The sequence below is a fragment of the Nyctibius grandis genome, chromosome 1 (genome assembly GCF_013368605.1).
Source record: "Nyctibius grandis isolate bNycGra1 chromosome 1, bNycGra1.pri, whole genome shotgun sequence".
Lineage (NCBI taxonomy): Eukaryota > Metazoa > Chordata > Aves > Nyctibiiformes > Nyctibiidae > Nyctibius > Nyctibius grandis.
The window spans coordinates 90,686,318-90,703,765 of NC_090658.1; the positions used below are offsets into that span (position 1 = coordinate 90,686,318).

General features: G+C 44.4%; 1 protein-coding gene across 2 annotated transcripts; it reads right to left on the reverse strand.

The window, feature by feature from the left end:
• Positions 1–514: 514 nt before the first annotated feature.
• SLC35A1 (solute carrier family 35 member A1) lies at positions 515–15,524 on the reverse strand. Of its 2 annotated transcripts, XM_068409575.1 has the most exons (8): positions 15,100–15,524; positions 11,826–12,003; positions 8,141–8,300; positions 7,596–7,748; positions 6,718–6,784; positions 3,361–3,537; positions 2,823–2,957; positions 515–1,482 (listed from the first exon to the last, which is right to left on the reverse strand). In XM_068409575.1, exons 1-8 carry the CDS (start codon positions 15,113–15,115, stop codon positions 1,352–1,354), a joined length of 1,017 nt encoding a protein of 338 aa, XP_068265676.1. In that variant the 5' UTR covers positions 15,116–15,524; the 3' UTR covers positions 515–1,351. The 2 variants fall into 2 exon arrangements, with proteins under 2 accessions (XP_068265676.1, XP_068265686.1); XM_068409585.1 differs by lacking the exon at positions 3,361–3,537.
• Between the last annotated feature and the right edge of the window lie 1,924 nt (positions 15,525–17,448).

The window sequence follows — 17,448 nt, forward strand, 5'->3', positions numbered from 1 at the left end:
GCTCCAGCCTCTGAAATGCCTGACAGTACCCACCACCACCACAGCCTTGACTCACCAGAGCAGCACTTCCGTGACATGCTGTTTAAATGCACAGAACAGCTGGCAAAGGCAGAGTGGAGCATCCTTTCCCACTGGAACAGAAATTAAGTATGTTTGTTACTGCTGTGTTTACCATGCCCCACTTTCAAGTAAAACCCAGCTGGTTAACTCATGCCTGAAGGACTCTAACCAGGATATAAACTTGGTCACATTTTTTACTCCACTTTGAATGTAAACGAGTTGCCCAAAGCACCAAAGTCAGTTTTCCCTCAATGCAGAGTTGCAGTTTCTGGAAGGGTTGAACTGAGTGAGGCCTCAGAAAATGAGGGAGGAGGTTGAAATTATACAGTTGGCACTCATAAATTAAATGAAAGCCTAACATGCATTACGGGAACTCTTTTCAAGCATCACTCTGTTATGCACAAAAAGTTTTAGAGATAAAATGTACAGTTAAAAATCTTCTAGTCTGACACACTTGAGTTGACTCATTCATACTTAAGCCAGAGATACAAGAAGACATGTGAACCCTCCCCCATACCACTGGGGTTTCACAAAACACATAGAAGATCCCTCTCCCAGCTACAGCAGGTATGAAAAACATTTGAAAAGTGAGAGAAAATCTGCAACTTAAGAGAAACACCAGTCTTTCATTCTGACTTTTTAAACCAAAGAGCAAGTGCTGCTTCTAATCAGTTCTAGGTAAGTGATGCTTGGAGCGTGGTTACTCCTGGTGGAGTTATGTCAGGACACGTGAGACTTGATTGCATGGAGGGCAAAAAATACTATTAATTCATCATAAAAACACTGAAATACTCTGTTCCTCTCATACATATCACCCAGAAGCAAAACTTTTCCTGTCATTAATCAAACTGCAATTGCTAACTAGTTTAAGAGAAAATGCTGGCAGTAATTGCTCTTCTTAATACATTTTTATGAAGCTTTTGGGCATTTCTGCCCTCAAAGGGCAAGACAGTTTATCAAATACACAAAGAACCAATTTCCCTCCATTATATACATTATATACAATTGAGTGTTCAGTTCCTTCATTCTGCTTTCCTTGTAAATGGGACTCTTCATTATCTGATGTGAATGAAGAATACCTTCAATAAAATACCCGTCCAGCTCCTTGGCCGTAACATAGCCTCAGCATCAGCCACAGGAAACTTCACATGTAGAACAGAACTAACTTCTGCTTTTAGTCTATCCCACTTAAACCATTTCATGACTAGCTTAAGGCCAATTTTTTAAAAAAGCAGGTTTTTTTAAAGTCCATTTTTTTCTCTTGCCTGTCTGTCCATTTTTATGGACATCATCACACAGTTGCAAGTCTCTCTTTTGAGCTCTTAGTCTCTGATGGCTGGATTTTTGTGGTGTCTTGTCGAGGTAATCCATAGAGGTAAATAGAAACACACACCAGGAGAGCACCCAGGGAGAAGGTAACAGCTGAAAGGAGACAAAAATAGTTTATTTAAACACCTCCCCTTAAGAAGAAACCTTCAGAAGACTATATAAGTTACGATGATATCTGAATAACAGTATTAAAGTTACTCAAAACTAAATAGGACAACAAGCTGTTCATAATTCACAGAATCTAGAATTATCCTCTGTCACTGAGAATTCTTGAGTGTTTACAATCCCCACACTTCAATTAGTCTCATATCAGCAAGAACATGGTGATGGTCAGAAAAGCAAGCGTGAGACATCTCTGGTAGCTCCAGATGCCGTCTGACAGGCTTACTTTACAATAAACTTAATGATAAAGACACAGTGGATGGGATAAAGTAGCCTGTGATAACACACTTTGCCTTTCCACTTCTAGACAGGGTTAAGAAACACTGTTAATGAGGCTTTCACAGAAAGATCACCAGTCCAGGTTTGATGTGTGTCAAGCATCAAGAAAATGTTCTGTCCAAGTGAGTTTTTAAACTAGTTGTGTTTTTCACCACTTGCTTTAAGGTGCTCTTTTTCAGCCAAACACTGATGATTTTCTCCTTATGCAAACTTCCCTTAAGTTTCATCTCACTAATCCCACATCAGAAAGCTAGTTTTTCCACCATCACACCGTACCATCTTTGGGTTACGGTCAGAAAGTAAAAAAATACCCCAAACTAAACAGTGAAGGACCGAGAAGGAGCTACTGGGTACAGTATCAGATACAGAACTGATCAGGGAGAAAATCCATTGTAGTTGCAGGACAGCCCAAAGCAGTCTGCTGTTTCCTCTCAAAAATATTCACCACATCAGTGATGGCCCCAGCTGCTGTTTGACTCGCTCTGATGTGGTGTTGTCCACAGCAAACAGGGAAGGCAAAAGTTAACGCAGTAGCAGGTATAACTTAACAGGGATGTGGCAAAGCCCTTGGAAAAACAGCCAAGGAATTAATTTGGCACTGGCTGTACTAAAACCGACAAGAAACGATAACATATCAACAGCAGTCTCAGGTAAACAGCCATATCACACACTAAACTGCATCAGAAAGTGATTAATGAATAAAGCTGTATAAACTCGTAAGCTGTTTAAACTGGAAAGAACCTTTCCGTTGGAGGTTGTAGGATGCCTCTGAAAGAACAAACTGTGAATGCCTTTGAAATCACAGGATCATCAGGCACCCCGTGTGACACAACAGAGATGATACATTAGTGTGTAGGAGCCCTGGAGAAGACTTAAGTTAAAACCAGAAAAATCAAAGGAGGCACAAATGATTGCTTTGGTATGCACTGCTAGCAGCCTGCTAGCCAGGAAGGAAATGTGTATGGTCAAATCAAAGGCAAGAAGGCACTTACTTATCTGGAGGCCAAAGAGGATGACTGATGCCACAGTAGAAAGAACAATGGCTGCCGCTGCAGAAAAGCCCTTCATAATATTATCTGTGTACTTAACAACGACTGAAGTGTAGAGGCCACCTACGCTGGCGAGAACTGGAAAGCAGATGACATGTTTCTATTAGTAAAGGTGCAGTAGGTTACTGTTGAAATGATGCATTTTACTCCACTGGTGTACTCCTTGTTTGGGCTACATCGTCCTAACTGGTGATTGAAGCAACATTCAGCAAAAGGGGATGGCTACATAATATCTAGTAGATCAGATATGACTCACTTAAAGATGATCTACTCCCTACTCTCCATTTAGACTTCTGTTTCAGCACAACTTTAAGTAGTACAAGTGAATAATTTCCAAGATAATGATACTTTTTTTTAAAAACCCTCAAAAGACAGTAAAGAATAGTGGCTCAGACTGAATTTGTAGCTTCATGCAGTCAGTTATATCATAGTTAAAAAAGCAAAACAATGTAACAAGACCCTAAAACCACAAGATACTTACAGATGACAAACCAGACGGAGTGTGTGTAGCCATAGAAAAACCCTTTCTCAAGAACTTGGGCTCCATCTGACATGTACACACCAAATAAAGTCACCACAATCCCAGATAAGTACATCTGAATATTCCTCACCCACAAGGAAGTATCGGAACTCTTTAAGACCTTCTCAAAATAAACTCCTAAAAAAAAAAAGTTTCAGTGACATGAAGTGTCATCCTTAACGATTCATGGTTCATAGTGCAGTAAAGCCAGGCAAGACTACTGGAATCTTGTCCTACAGACTGTTATGTTTCACAGAAGTTCCCAAAACAGAAGGCCCCAAAACACACCCTGCTAACACGTGTCTTCCAGGACAGGATATTGGGTGCATAACATCAAAAATAGATTTGATTTCTCTTTAGAGTTGTTTTAACAACGAACCTCATTGACAACTGAAAGTACTCTTCATTTCGGTCTGATTTGCCAGGCTTCTGTCCAGCAGTTTGTTCTGTACAATTCTACACCAGAAAAAAAGCATTTAACCCTGGCACCTGGTATTTTATCCCCAGTACAGTATTTATGTATTTTAGTATGATGTAGAACTTCCTGCCCCTCCCCTCCATTGGGATACTTAGCAGTAAAAGATTAAAAACAGGGGTGGGACTATATTCGCTCAGTACTGAGACTGAGAATTCCTCAGAAGCCTTGTGCTTGCAGAGTGCTTGGCAGGGTGGTGACGTTCTGAAACCACCACTTCAGGGGATTACAAGAGCAAACCAAAACCGATGCCTTCTGCTAACTGAAACTACAGATTGGTTTTGAGGAAATGGAATTAATTTCAATCTCTTCTTCACAGTGCCACACCGATGAGCATTACTTTTATGCTCTGCATTACTGAAATTCCCCAAATACTTCTTGGTTATTCTACTCGGGAGGTGTATGTCAGACTAAAAGGCCGACATTTGCCAAGGCCATCGCCAGCTGCCTTTTTAACCACTGCTCCCGTACCAGGACTCTGCTAATCTCTGGAATTTCCTCCTCATTTCAAAACATAGACAATGGTTCGCAGGGCTCAGATCTTCTCAGCCGCTTCTCTGACTTTCTGATGTGAGTCCTACTGACTAAATGCTTATTGCTGATCAATGTCGCCCAAGGTCTTTCATACGATATGAGTATATGGAACTGACAAGAGACGGCACAGAGAGAAGACCTGTGGGTTAGAAGCCCTAGCGTGCACTCTTGCTGAAATCACAGCGTTAGCTTCAAAGAAAGTCTTGCTACTCTTGTATTCATGAAAAATGCAATTTATAATTTAATACAGTATACGGAATATTTATGGTGAATTAATTAGAGACCAGATTTATTTTTCAGGGATTCAAATAATACCATGTTTCCTTGTTTGTTTTCATCTCATACAAATATACATTTCTAAAGTCTAAACAACAATATCAACAAAAAACTAGTCTTGCTGATGGCTGTAGTGCCTAAAAGAACCCACGGTAATCGGTCTTGAGTTTTCTGGCCTCTGAGAAGGCCCACAGAGCACAACCAGATGTAATCAATGTACCAGAAATCTGGCTTGAGTATGAAGCGTACTTGTAAAGTTTATAAACTATAACTTGTTATAAAACAAGTAAGCCAATGAAATTATGCTTTCTGATTCCCGAAAATGCAGAAAAATCACTCCAGTAGGCAGGATGAAGGAAAGAATGGGTGCTATTTAGAGAAATTATTCTTTAGTACTGTTTCAAGTCACAAAGGATCTGCCATTATATGTTTGTCCAATGCTTTTATAGGCATTGTTGGGGCCCCGGATATTTGGAAATTATCACAGGATCAGCAGTTTGAAGAAAAAACTTTTTTCCAACTCTGAGGGACAAAAACACGTAATTTTTTTGACTTTGCTGGAATAATATAAAACACTTAACATGGTCAGACCAGAAACTGAAGGTTTAATGCCAAAACAACTTCTTCATGTGGGCATGGGAAGGAAGAGGAAAGGAGTTTGAATAGGATTTATGTTTTCAACATGTAAAGCCCCAAGGGCACAAGGAGCTCCACAGATGAACTACTCTGTCCTCCCAGCTGCCTCAAAGCTACAGCTGTCAATGAGGAAACACCCAAGCTGCAATCCTTTTGCTGGAGAAGGAAGCTGTATGTGTCTAAATCCTCTAGAGCTGCCCGCATCAGCCCTTTCAGTGGTCTGAATTGGCAGACCTTTACAAGCACAGCTATCTCCCCACATCATCAAAGAAAACATGAGAGCTTTAGGAGACACTGAAGGCTTTGCTGTGAATGCTGTATTTTGTCTCATGGCTTGGGAGCATCTACTGAAATGAGTAAATTTATAACCTTCCAGGAAAAGTTGCCTGAGCTCTACACAGTCTTCTTTAGTATTTCTGCTTCAAAGTGCCCATTGCACTGAAAAGACACCAAACAAGAATGACATCCTCCATCCTGGCTCCCCTTGCCAGCCAGAATGTTTTCCAAGAGTAACAAGTGTGTATGCACAGCACAAGATTATTCTTGCAGGTTGTATGGCACTAGAGGTGGGTGATAGTGCCTTGTTTTCTTACAGAGGGATGGGGAAGAATCCAGTTTACAGACAGGAAAATATGCCCCCATGAGCCAAATTTCACATTAAGTAGTAACTTGCATTTCCTAACACCAGCTCACTTGTCCTCCAGTTCTGGTGTCCTTCTGCAGAAGCCAGAGAAAAACTACTCTGAGGGATAATGCTGTTTGGAAAAAAAAGTCCAAACCAACAACAAACACCACCACCACCACCCCCCAATCAAAAATCCTTCATGGAGTTTATCTAGGCTTCCTGCTACTCATCTTCCTCTCTGCCTTACTTATTCTCCCTCTGCACCTCAGTTAGTTTTTCCACCTACCGGACTACAGCAATGTGTATTTCGTGGCTGAGCTAGCGCAAGAATTGAGTGAGGAGCTCAGGTCCCCTATAAAAAAAATGCAAGTATTTCATGTGATCACCATAAGGGAGATATTCACTGTAAAGCCAACTTTATAAAATCGATGTACATTAATTAATTGTACTGAGTGAGTCATTATGGAAGTTCCCCACAGTATTAGAATTCTAAGCATTTGAAAGACGCTTCCACTTCCAAACCAGCCTTCTAAGTTGCATCACGTAAAACTAATAGCATGTGCTCCCAGTCATCTGCTTGACAACTGGAGTAATCATGTCATGAATGTGTCACAATTACTGAGAGTAGAAGGTAATTATGGGCAGAGGGGATAAAGTCCTTTTTTATCTTATAATCAACGAAGACAGTTAACTAAGGTAGAATGTTCTGTTTTAAACATCATGAGTTCTCCAGTCCTTTTGATGTGCCCTGCATACAGAAATAATACTATACCTGCAAATCCTGAACATAATACAGCTACAGCAACTGCTCCAAACCCTAGCCATGGATTCTGCTCCACCTGCAACATCAACCATTATTTTAAAAAGGATGCAACACTTCAGTGATTTACAATAATTAATTCCAGAGCTACTTTGTTAAGTACAGCAAAATTATTAGCATTTCATTACAGTATAAGATGTACTTGCTTAGCTAGAGCTGCCCTTGAGATTAGCTCTATGTAGCTGCATGGTGTTTCACTTTCTGTGTGTACTCTTACCAACCTTGCAGTGCTCAGAGGCACCGTCTACTTGGCTGTGGCCAGTCTTCCCAGCTGCATGACCTGCCTCTCCCACTAATGTGCTGACCAGCAGCTAAGGTCTAAGAAACAGAAGACACTTGTTTCTTCCTAGAATGGGATAAAGTCAGTGTCTCTGAAGGGTGTGTTTAAATGACAAACCCACACCCACAAGGCATTGGAGTTACACTCCTAATTCTGCCAAGCACTTCAATTCCAAGTTCTCTGCTCCAACAATTACAATGATACCAGGGCCAACTGCTGGAAACACGGTATTACTCAGATACTCCTATGATGGTGCATTAGACTGATTATGACGACTGTGGTAATTTATACTAATTGTAGCAATCAGGTGCCTTTCCAACAAGTGTGACTGGAGCAATACCGCAAGCCTGCCTGAACTGGTACACAATAAATGTGAAATGGAATGATCAAGCTAGTGTTTATGTTGTAGATGAAGTGGCTGGAAATAGGAAACGGGTACCGCTGTGTGGAATGTAAGAGACTTTACCTTAACCCCAGCTGCTGTGAAGTGAAATACAAAGTATAAAGCAGTTTATTGTTCATCAGGAAGTAGCAAAATGTAAACCCTTACCTGTACTTTCGTAGCCTGAGCAGGCTTCCACTGAACAAGGGTAACACCACCACACAGCATGAACACAGAGAACCACTGCAACTTACTAAGGGTACGGTTTAGCATTAGGACTGTACATAAAGCTGTACAAGGGATCTTCAGCTGGTATGTCACCTAAAGAAGAGGGGAATATAGCACAGAGGATGTGGTTTTATAAACTCTGCCAAAACCATGAAAATAAAACAGAAAATTCAACTACAGAGTGCCAAAATTTTATATTTATATTGATTTCTTACAGATCCTTGGGTTTTTGTACCATCGCCAATTCCAACAATGTCAATTTGAAGTGGCTCTAGCAGTGAGTGGGTTAGCTCAGAAAACCAAACTCTCAACAGAGTGTATGCTCTCAATAAAAGCCAGGTGACGCTTTGTTGTAACACTAAGGCTGAAGAGAGTACGGTGTGCTAGGCAGACATACCTAGCACACGTGCCTCATGAAGCAGCAAAGAGAAAGCAGCAAAGAGAAATGAATGTACAGATCAGTTGCTGACAAAAACATGTATTACCTGGTAGACTGCCGCATCCAAGTTGCTAAGAGCCACAAAAGCCATATTGTTTTGGAGAGCATACACCAAAGATGGAACACTTAATTTCAGCAATTCTGTAGGACTTCCGAATACATTTTCTCTTAAAGATGTTATTAACCTTGCCAGACTTCCAGTTTCTCTACAAAATAAAATATTAATATAACTGAGGGCTCTCTTAAACTGGTATTTGAAAACAGAAATCAAATCAATGAGTCCTTTGGGAAGGCTGAAAATTTGTTCTCAGCAATCAGTTGTACCTTCTGCTCATTAAAGAAAAATTAACTGGGAAAAAACAGTGAGGTTATCAACAAGTCGAAACCCCTGAAGATGAAGAAGACATCCTGGAATCAGTAGGTTAGATGCATTAATGTGTAACAAATTAAACAACAACCATGAACACTGTAAACAGTGGAATAAGTCACTAAGTATACAGGCAGTGGGAGAAAAGGCTGTTGTCGTGTCTCCTCCCCCTTTTATTTTTTCTATTAATATTTGTGTGTGATGTCAAATGTCCGTGATTTTCCAGATCCCCTTTAAACTGAGCCTCACAGTACATCCAAAAAAGACTGTGCCCTTGCACACTACTGAGCTGGAAACACCTCTCAGTCCTCAGCCAGCCCCGGGCTCCTGTTCTCACTTGTGCTGCGGGAGATGCTGGACTGGCACCAGCACACGCGAGGAGGTCTGGCAGGACGTGTGGTGGCTCCCTGTTGCCTTTATCTTCACAGGTCTCCATCATGTAATTACAGTGCATGCAAGAACAGGCAGTGGGGAAGAACGTGTTGCTTCTTGCTGCTCTCCCTTTTTTGCGGCTTGCTCTTCAGCTTATTAAAGCTGACCTCTGCATTGCCAGTTCTCCCTTATCATTCCTACATCAACCTGACATTTCTTGCTTACCTGTCGCTGCTACTCAGGTCCTCCAGTTCCCTTCCCAGCTCTCCTCAAGTCCCATTTCCCTCTTTCCATTCTTCTCTTGCTTGGCTACTGACAAACACCAACATCCAAAATCACTCCTGTCCCCCCCGCCAGGCCTTTCTACTTGCATCCTGTATTGCTCTTGAATTTAACACTCCCTTTGCTTCCCTTACACACACATACGAACAAATGGCTCACATCCTCCTCAGTGCCCCAGGAGCCCAATTCCCCACATTTCACCCAGGTCCCAGCTTCTTTCTTTTTACAAATGTGTGTCACCTACCTGCCCCAAACTCTTATTATGCAAAATTAGCAATCTCTGGTTTTGCTGATTATACTCAATTGTATGTGATATCCAAAAGGAAACTTTCAATAGTTGCCAAAGGGTCTCTCACTACACTGAGTAGAACTCACCAGATCTTTTGCTATCTGAGAAACAGCTCAGTTACCTGGACAGCAAAGGCAGGCATCTGGACCCAGCAGCAAGCGAGACATCATACCAAGAAGAGGTGAGCATGGCCTGATGAATAGTGTCTGCTGGTGCCCATCTCTCTCTCAATTATGGAGGAAAAAACCCACTAGCTGACCAGCTCAGAACAGATATTATAGCCTTCAAACAGCTCAGTGAGTCAGATTCATCCCATCTTAATTGGCAAATAAAACTCAGTTCTCAATAAATGAGGTAGAATCATAGGAAATGACAACTTCAAAATACAGCAACGATGTCTAAACCAGTTATGGGCATTTTGGAAAAAGATGGGAGTAGCTCTCCAACAGCACCAGCTCAAGGCTCAGCTGTGTTCAGAGAAATGAGCAGAACATTAGGAATCCTTAGGAAAGGAACTGAGACCAAGACAGAATGCACTTTCACCCCTCTGCCTAATGCCACGGCATGTTCACAACCTGAATGCTGTATGCAGCACTAGATCCTTTTTCAAAAGGGATGTAACAATACTGGAAATGCTGTGGAGATGGGCACTAGGATAGTCATGGAAAAACTAGACTAGGACTCCCAGCTTAGGAAATAAACGAGTGATGAAAACACAATACAAATCTGTAAAGATATGAAAATAAAAATGAAGGGGGAAAGATTAGTTATGATGTCTGTCAACACAAGAAGACAGAATCCAGTGAAACTCCTAGATAAAGTGTTCATTAAAAAGTACTTTTTCATATAGTGTATATTGCAGAAGGCATTTCCCAGGTACAGCAGGGACTAACAGTTCAAAAAGAAACTGGACAATCTCACAGAGGACAGGATCGTTAGGGGCGACAGCCACAGCATGCACACAGCCTCCAGGCTGGGAAATCCACACGCTTCTGCCACGAGCTAAGGAACGTTCAGCCGTGCTTGCCCTATTGCGAATACTTCTGTTCTAAGTGTCCCCTGCTGACTTCTGTCAAACGGAGGACAATGGGCTACCTGGATTTTTGGCTGTGCAGGGCTGTTCTAAAAACATAATAGACTTCTGTGTTAAAAGTAAATGCCTTTTCAAGTATTTCAAGCAGAAAAACCATCCATACATTTAATGAACACAATATTACTGAACTTTAACAAAAGGCAGATTGCTTACCCTGCTGAACCAGGCCTCTCTGGTATCTATAAACAGCCTGGGTCCCAGGTGCACAAGAACAGACTTGAGAAATTATACACACAGGTGAAGCCACCCACAGGGCCCTCACTATTGGGAAGCGTGGGCTGCTGCAGCCTCCAGAAAGCAGGCTGGATCAGGATCCACGCTGGCCACAACACTGTGAGAACCACAGTGCAACCACTCGTCAGCAGAGACACTTCTGCCAACATTTTGTGCTGGCAGAGCGAGAAGCCCAGGGTGCATGAAAAGAGAAACACAAATTTGCCACCAGTCACACTTGCCTTTTCTAGCACATTACATTCAATGAAAGGTTAAACAAAAGGCAGTTTGCCACAGCTGCCTTACCAAGTTCAAATATTGTCTTGTTTCTAAAGCAAGTAAAATGCTATTTTGATGTTAAGTAGAAAAGATCTGATAAAAATTGAAGCACACCATGTGACTTCGTGATCCTCTAGCACAAAACAGCCAGCCTTGTGATGTACCAAAAGCCACAAAGAGAGAGGCAGAGACCCTAAAAGAACAAATTTTACCACAACAGCAAGAACTGGGCTTTGGAAAAGTCCAGAATATAAAGATTCTTCCTAGGAAGGATGGTGGCACAGGGAAGCTGAGAGGAAATACAGCAGACTGATGGCCTCCCTACTTCAGATGTTCACGTGTGGCCTAGTTCTAGTTCTTAGTGGCAGCCTAGGATTACAGAAACTCCAATATTTTCTGACCACACAGACTTTCAGCTTTGATTCCACAGGTTAATAGAGACAGCAAAATGTCTGTCTAACATTGTTTGGGAAAATTTATGAGTAGGAACATTACAATTTTATATAATTCAGCAGACGATGGGTCACCGTCCAGCTTTCGTCTGCACCAATATTTTAAAGACCCAAAGCATCGCACATAATCCATGCTGACATTTTGAAGCTATTCCAAAGCATACAAAAATAGAAAATATGCAGAAAGGACACACCTAAGCATTGTGGTGTTTAGAAAGCAGTTTCAGTTGAGGACTCACAAGCTCTAACCCGCTCTAAAATGACTCTTCCACAGCATGACTATCCAGCCACATTCTCAAATGTATCTGTGCTTCAGTATCTGAGAATCTGAGGTTAGAAGCTGGGATTCGTTTCCCAAATACTGATTAGCATTCCCATACTTACTTAGTCAAGATGCCCACACTCAAGAACAACTTGATGACTTCAGTGATGCACACAGCCGTTGTTGAAAAGTACAGTTCTGTCTCCACCGTCCTCGTGTACCGCAATGCAACCGTGTATGTTGCAGCAACCAGGGTCATCACTGTGAGGCAGTACAACTTGAAGAGTAAGCTGACATTTTCTGAAAGAAAACAAAGATGATGACTCAGCATGCCCTTCATTTTAATTTAAGAACTGAAACAGGGTGTTGTCCAGCTGGAGGACTGTATCGAATACTACCGTGGCAGCATACATTAATTACAGTGTTGTGAATCACTTCCTATTAAAAGTTTAAGTTAAATTTTAAAGTTTCTTCTCAAAGAAGCTTGTATAGGAACTCCAGGTGTTTGAAACTAAGATGTCCTCTTGCCCTCAATCATCCTTCATTCTAGAAAAACTAATCATAGACTAATATTTATCTAATAGTAATCAAAAAGTCTTTCTGTGCTTCCCTGATCTTTAGCTGACAGCAAGGGCTCGCTCTGAAAGAGCAGCTGATTCTCTCCACGTAGCATACTGAAGTCTGACACAAAGAGTGCTGGCAGACTAGTAAAAGCAAAGAGAGGAAAAGTTCAGTATCAGCAAAGAAGGGACTCAATCTAGCAAATCTTAATAAATAAGGCAGCATTTCCTTCAGCCTTATTTTCCACCTAAACTAGTAAGAGAAGAAAGTTTGCTCTGAATGGTGAGGGGACGTCACACAAAGGGCTCTCTTGAAAAAATATTCACTGTAGAAAACACTAAGGTTATGGCTATTCAAGTAAATTAAACCATCCAAGGACTATGCATCACCTGTGTTATCCCCTCTATGTTCCCTGCTCCTATCCTCCTACAACAGCAGCAACTCTTGTAAGAGTTTTGCCCTGGCCCAACTACTATCCTGCATAATTTGGGAGTTAGCCTGTTCCAGATCTACTGGCAAAAGGCAGTTTTTCGTACAGTCGCCCTCCTCTAAGGCCCAAGAGTTTCATCAGTTCATTCCCATGTCAGAGAATGGCTAAGACTGTATCCAGTAAAGAGAACAGCACGTGACTCCAAACAGGACTTCTCTGCAGGAAGGCTTGACTTACAACATAAGACATCAGCAAATGTGAGGTGTCTACAAAACCATTTTTCATACTGGTATATTATTCTTTGTTATGTATCACATCTGACGGGTGGATATTGGTCATTCAGCAGCATCTTCCGGGCCATTAACTGTTACATTCTGAATATCCTAAAGAAATGTACTTTAATTGGTATAAGTTTATGTTCCTCTGCTGATCAGGGAATGAGCTAACAGATAAGCTCTGGGCAGATTTGTAATAACGTTGTTCACTTAATATGGGAATGAATTGCTGAATCCAGTGCAACCACTGTTCCGGTTCATTTTTCTTTCAAGCCAGTGATGTCTTCTATTGCATAACATTTCTGCAAGGTACAGTTAATACCTCCTGCTGCTGCAATCATTTAAATTAGCTACTTCCCTATAGATAAAAATCTTACCCACGTCAGTAACCACTTTTAAAAGGTAGAGCCAATTAGTTTTTGGACTAACAATGCTTAAAAGAGACTTACAAACTGTAATCCATTTTTAAATTAAGTTTAGATTGCGGGGGCGGCGGGGGGGGAGGAATCCAAGGGCATAACCACCAAGAAATAAAATTAACCTGGTCCAATTTTACAAAAATGTATTTGCTAATATTGTTTCTGTCAGCATTAAAATATCATTAACAATGTGTTTTTACACATTACGATTTTAAGTCTATGTCCTACCGAACTACAACTAAATTTAACGCTTGCCTATATTAACTACCCTTAAAAAAATAAATAAATGCCCCAATTTGGCAACAGTTTGCAAACCTGAGTAAACCAAATCCAGCAGGAGGTGATAATGAATCTAGTAACTATACTAGATAGTCCTAGTGTTATGTTAAAAGCTATCTGTAGTTAGCTTTCAGCCTGAATATTTCTCCAGCCTGGCTCATGTCTACATCAGTACCAGTGCAGCACTGGGGGCAGAAAAGAAGCATAACTGGGGCGCCCATATCTTCTGCTGATAACCCTGAACTTATACCAGCTTAAAACAAAAAATAATGAGCTGAAAGAAGCTGCTGTTTCTCTCCCACATTTCCTCTCGCTGGTTTCAGTAAATCCCACTCGAATTAAACACTTTCCAGCAAAAGGGACCAGACAGGCCAAAAGCCTCAGGGCATAAATGCAGGCCTCCCACACATCTCCACAGCTCATCTAACCACTCTGCCAGGGCACTTTTAAATGGCAGCCCAAGGCCAGGCCTGGCACTTTAAGTACAGCCCAGCAGCCTGCCTGAGGGGTGGGCACCCAACCTTACACACGCTGCAGGCAACTCCTGCTCCTGGCCCTTCTCCTCCCGGGGCTCCCCCCTTCTCGTCCCCACCAAGCCTGCTGCCCAGGAGCTGAGGAGCCCTGCGCAAGGTCCTCCATGGGGGAGGCTGGCGGAGGGACAGGCATCGCCTTCCTGGAGGGTTTAAGCAGACCTGCCTTTCCCGAGGGCTCTGGCTTCGGGACCGCCGTGGCGGTGGCATCTCCGCACACACTCCAACACAAACCCAGGGGCCGCTGGTGCTTTTAGGGACACCGGCGGCACCCGCAGGGAGGGTGCCGAGGAGCAGGGGGGTGCCCGTATGCACTGACAACCTGGGCCTCACGGCCTCGGGCTAAGCCCCCCAAAACGTTGCGCCACGTTCAAGCGCCCGCGGAGCGGGAACCGGCGACAGAAGCGTCACCGCTCCCGAGACGGCTGCGGCTCAGGGTGGTCCTAAAGGCAGAGGCGCCCACGGCGGCCCGGCGAGCCCCGGCCCGGGGTCACCCAGCGCCCGCTGTCCCGCCGGACGGCACCTCCCACACGCCGGAGAGGCGGCGGACCCGCCGCGGGACCCCCGCAGCCGCCGCCGGCCCCGGGCCAGGCCGGGCACAGGCGGCGTGAGGAGAACGGGAGGGCGGGAAGGCTGGGCGAGCCCCTCCCCGGCGCGGCCCCGCGCCCCCTCACAGCCACCTTCCCCGGCGCCCGCGGTGGTGGCGCCCGGCGCCGCAGCCCCCAGCAGGGAGGACAGTTCCACTCCCTCTGGAGGGGGAGGCGCGAGGGGCCGCCTGCGCGCGGATCGCGCTTCGTCTTGGGCGAGGGGGGCGGGACTGCCCCCGTCTCCCCCCCCGAGAGCCACGGCACCCCCCTACCTAACCCGCACCGCTTGGCTCCGCGCCGCGCCGCCGCCCTCACCTTTCGGAGGCGACATCGTGCCCGCACAGTGCGCCAAGACGGCCGGGCCGGAGCCGTCCGCCGTGCCCCGCCGCTCCTCCCATTGCACCACAGAGAGCGGCGCGGCCGCCTAGAGCGCCCCGCCTCCCTCGTTTCACCATAGAGTCGGAGATCCGTCTCGCATAGCCAGCCTCTCTCCATCCCCCAAGCCCCGGGAGGCGGCGGGGCCCGGAGGCAGGCTGCCGCCTGGCGGGCCGCGAGGTGCCCGCCCGTCCCGCCGGTCAGTGAGTCGGTCAGAGGTGGTTACTCTCGGGGCAGCAGCAGCTGCAGATCGAACGGGCGGGCGCGGTGCGTGCCCGGGGCGGCTGCGTCACGTTCCTGCCTGTGTGGCGGAGCGAGAGGGCCCCAGCGCCGCGGGGCACCCATCGCCCCCGCCCGGCCGGGCACCGGCCCCGCGACTGCCCCCCGGGAGCCTGCGGTGAGAGCGGGGCCGTGGGAGGTGCCAGGCGTCGGAGAGCGGGGAGGCGTTAAGGATTTGGAAGCGGAGCTTTAACCTGTGCGGCGACACAGTCGTAAAGCCACGAGGTGTTTTTAGTGACTGTATCGATGCGTACGAATTATTGAGTAAAGCTTAAGGAATTAAGTCGAATTCGCTTCAATCTGCGTATCTCCTGCTGTGCGCCTGTCTGCAAAAGGATGCCAGCGTGCTACCAGGAGGTACCCTCCGGATGACCTTAAAGCCTGATACTTGCCAGCGCTGGGCTTTGTTACCGCACCCCTAGCTGCGAGGCTGTCAGTGGGTTGCATGGTCTTGCCATCATGAGCACGCTCACCAGTGCACCCGCAGATCAGAAGAACCTGATGCAAATAAAGAAAAACTCCAGTTCAAATGTGCATCAGCTGAGCGTTGTCTCCCCTTTCACATGAATAAAGACATTTTGAAAAGTAAACTCTCCTTTCCCCCCCCCCCGGGTGTTTATTGGTAGTAAACACCCAGGAGTCTCACACAGGCATTTCTCATTGCCAGGAGTAAGCTCTTAGGTACCGACTCGTTTCTGCCGTGCCAAAACTGAGATGTAGATTACAATTGTATTCCTCAGTATTTTACAGTACTGCAGTAGCTTCTCCAAATGGAAAAATAAAAGAGTAAGTAGGATGAAAGGGATTGTCACTCATCAGTTTTCTTTTAAATAAGTGTGTTTATGTATTCTTAAAATACCACTTTGTTGGTTCATAGTAAGAGCTTTAACATAAAAGGTTCAAAGCAAATGATGATAAAAATACATGGAGATGACAGCAACAAAAAGTATATCATTAAGCAGCAACAGGGTGTTTGAATAAAAAAAGCTGCAGCTGGTAACAGCATTCATGTTTTTACTAATAAATCTCAAAATTCGTGCCAGATCATCATTGAAAAACATGGAGGAGCAGCACATCTGGCTGCTACTGATTAGTTTTTTACAAAAAAGAAAATCACCTAGTGGAAACTTCATCTTTTTTCTGCACTCCTCTCCTGGTCCTTGTTTTGTGTGATGCCTTGTGGATTTGTCCCAGTGGTATAACTTTAAAAAGTGAAGCCTTGGAGACAGCTAAATGAAAAGAGAACGCTACCCTGCACAATGCCACAGAAATATCAGACAGCAGCTTGAGCCTTCAAGATGTATTATCACAAGTTTGTATCACAATGACCCAGGAAACCACACTGCACCTGACCAAAAAAAGAGACTTAGAAACCTTAGCACACCCAATGCAATCACAGCTGCACACCTAGACATTTTGCAGATAATAACTTGTGGAGCTCTTTTTGTTGTTGTGACAAGTATCTCTGTTTTAAAGTACTCCCTACTTCCATTTGAGAAGGTGTTTCATCTTAAAGCTCAAATGATTCAGGTTTTCACAAACAGGAATGCGAGCTGCAGTTGCGTTGATAAGACCTGGCGCACACTGCGCTGCCACAATGAAATAAAGCTAAAAACTTGTTCTTGTCGTGCTTTAGTTTTTCAACACAAGTGAAACAGAGCTTTCAAAAAGGTGCCCCGAAGTCAAGTTCCTATGGTTTCCAGTGTGCTCACCAGCACACTGCTTAGCTGATGAATACTGAAATTACTAGAGACGTAAAAGGCTGCCAGAGCCATCCAAGGTAGATTCCCTCCTCCCGAGCTCCCTGCCTTGGCCTGCGCTCCTAATGCCTATTACCCTGCAAAGACACTTGGGTTAACAGCCGCATGCATGGACAGGCCCAAGGACCCAGCTGTTTCAGTTTGCTGGTTTTACCTTCTTGATGATTCTGCTCTAAGGGTGGAGCTGTGACATTGGGGTGACTCTCTTGGGATCAGTTTTATTTCACACTAATGGGAATTATGCCTCTGT

Coding starts and splice junctions, on each gene's coding strand:
- SLC35A1 (XM_068409575.1), bottom strand. Junction 7,749..8,140: donor TGGATGCGGCAGTCTACCAG/GTAATACATGTT, acceptor CCTCTTCTTTAG/GTGACATACCAGCTGAAGAT. Junction 3,538..6,717: donor ATTATGTTCAGGATTTGCAG/GTATAGTATTAT, acceptor TTTTTTTTTTAG/GAGTTTATTTTGAGAAGGTC.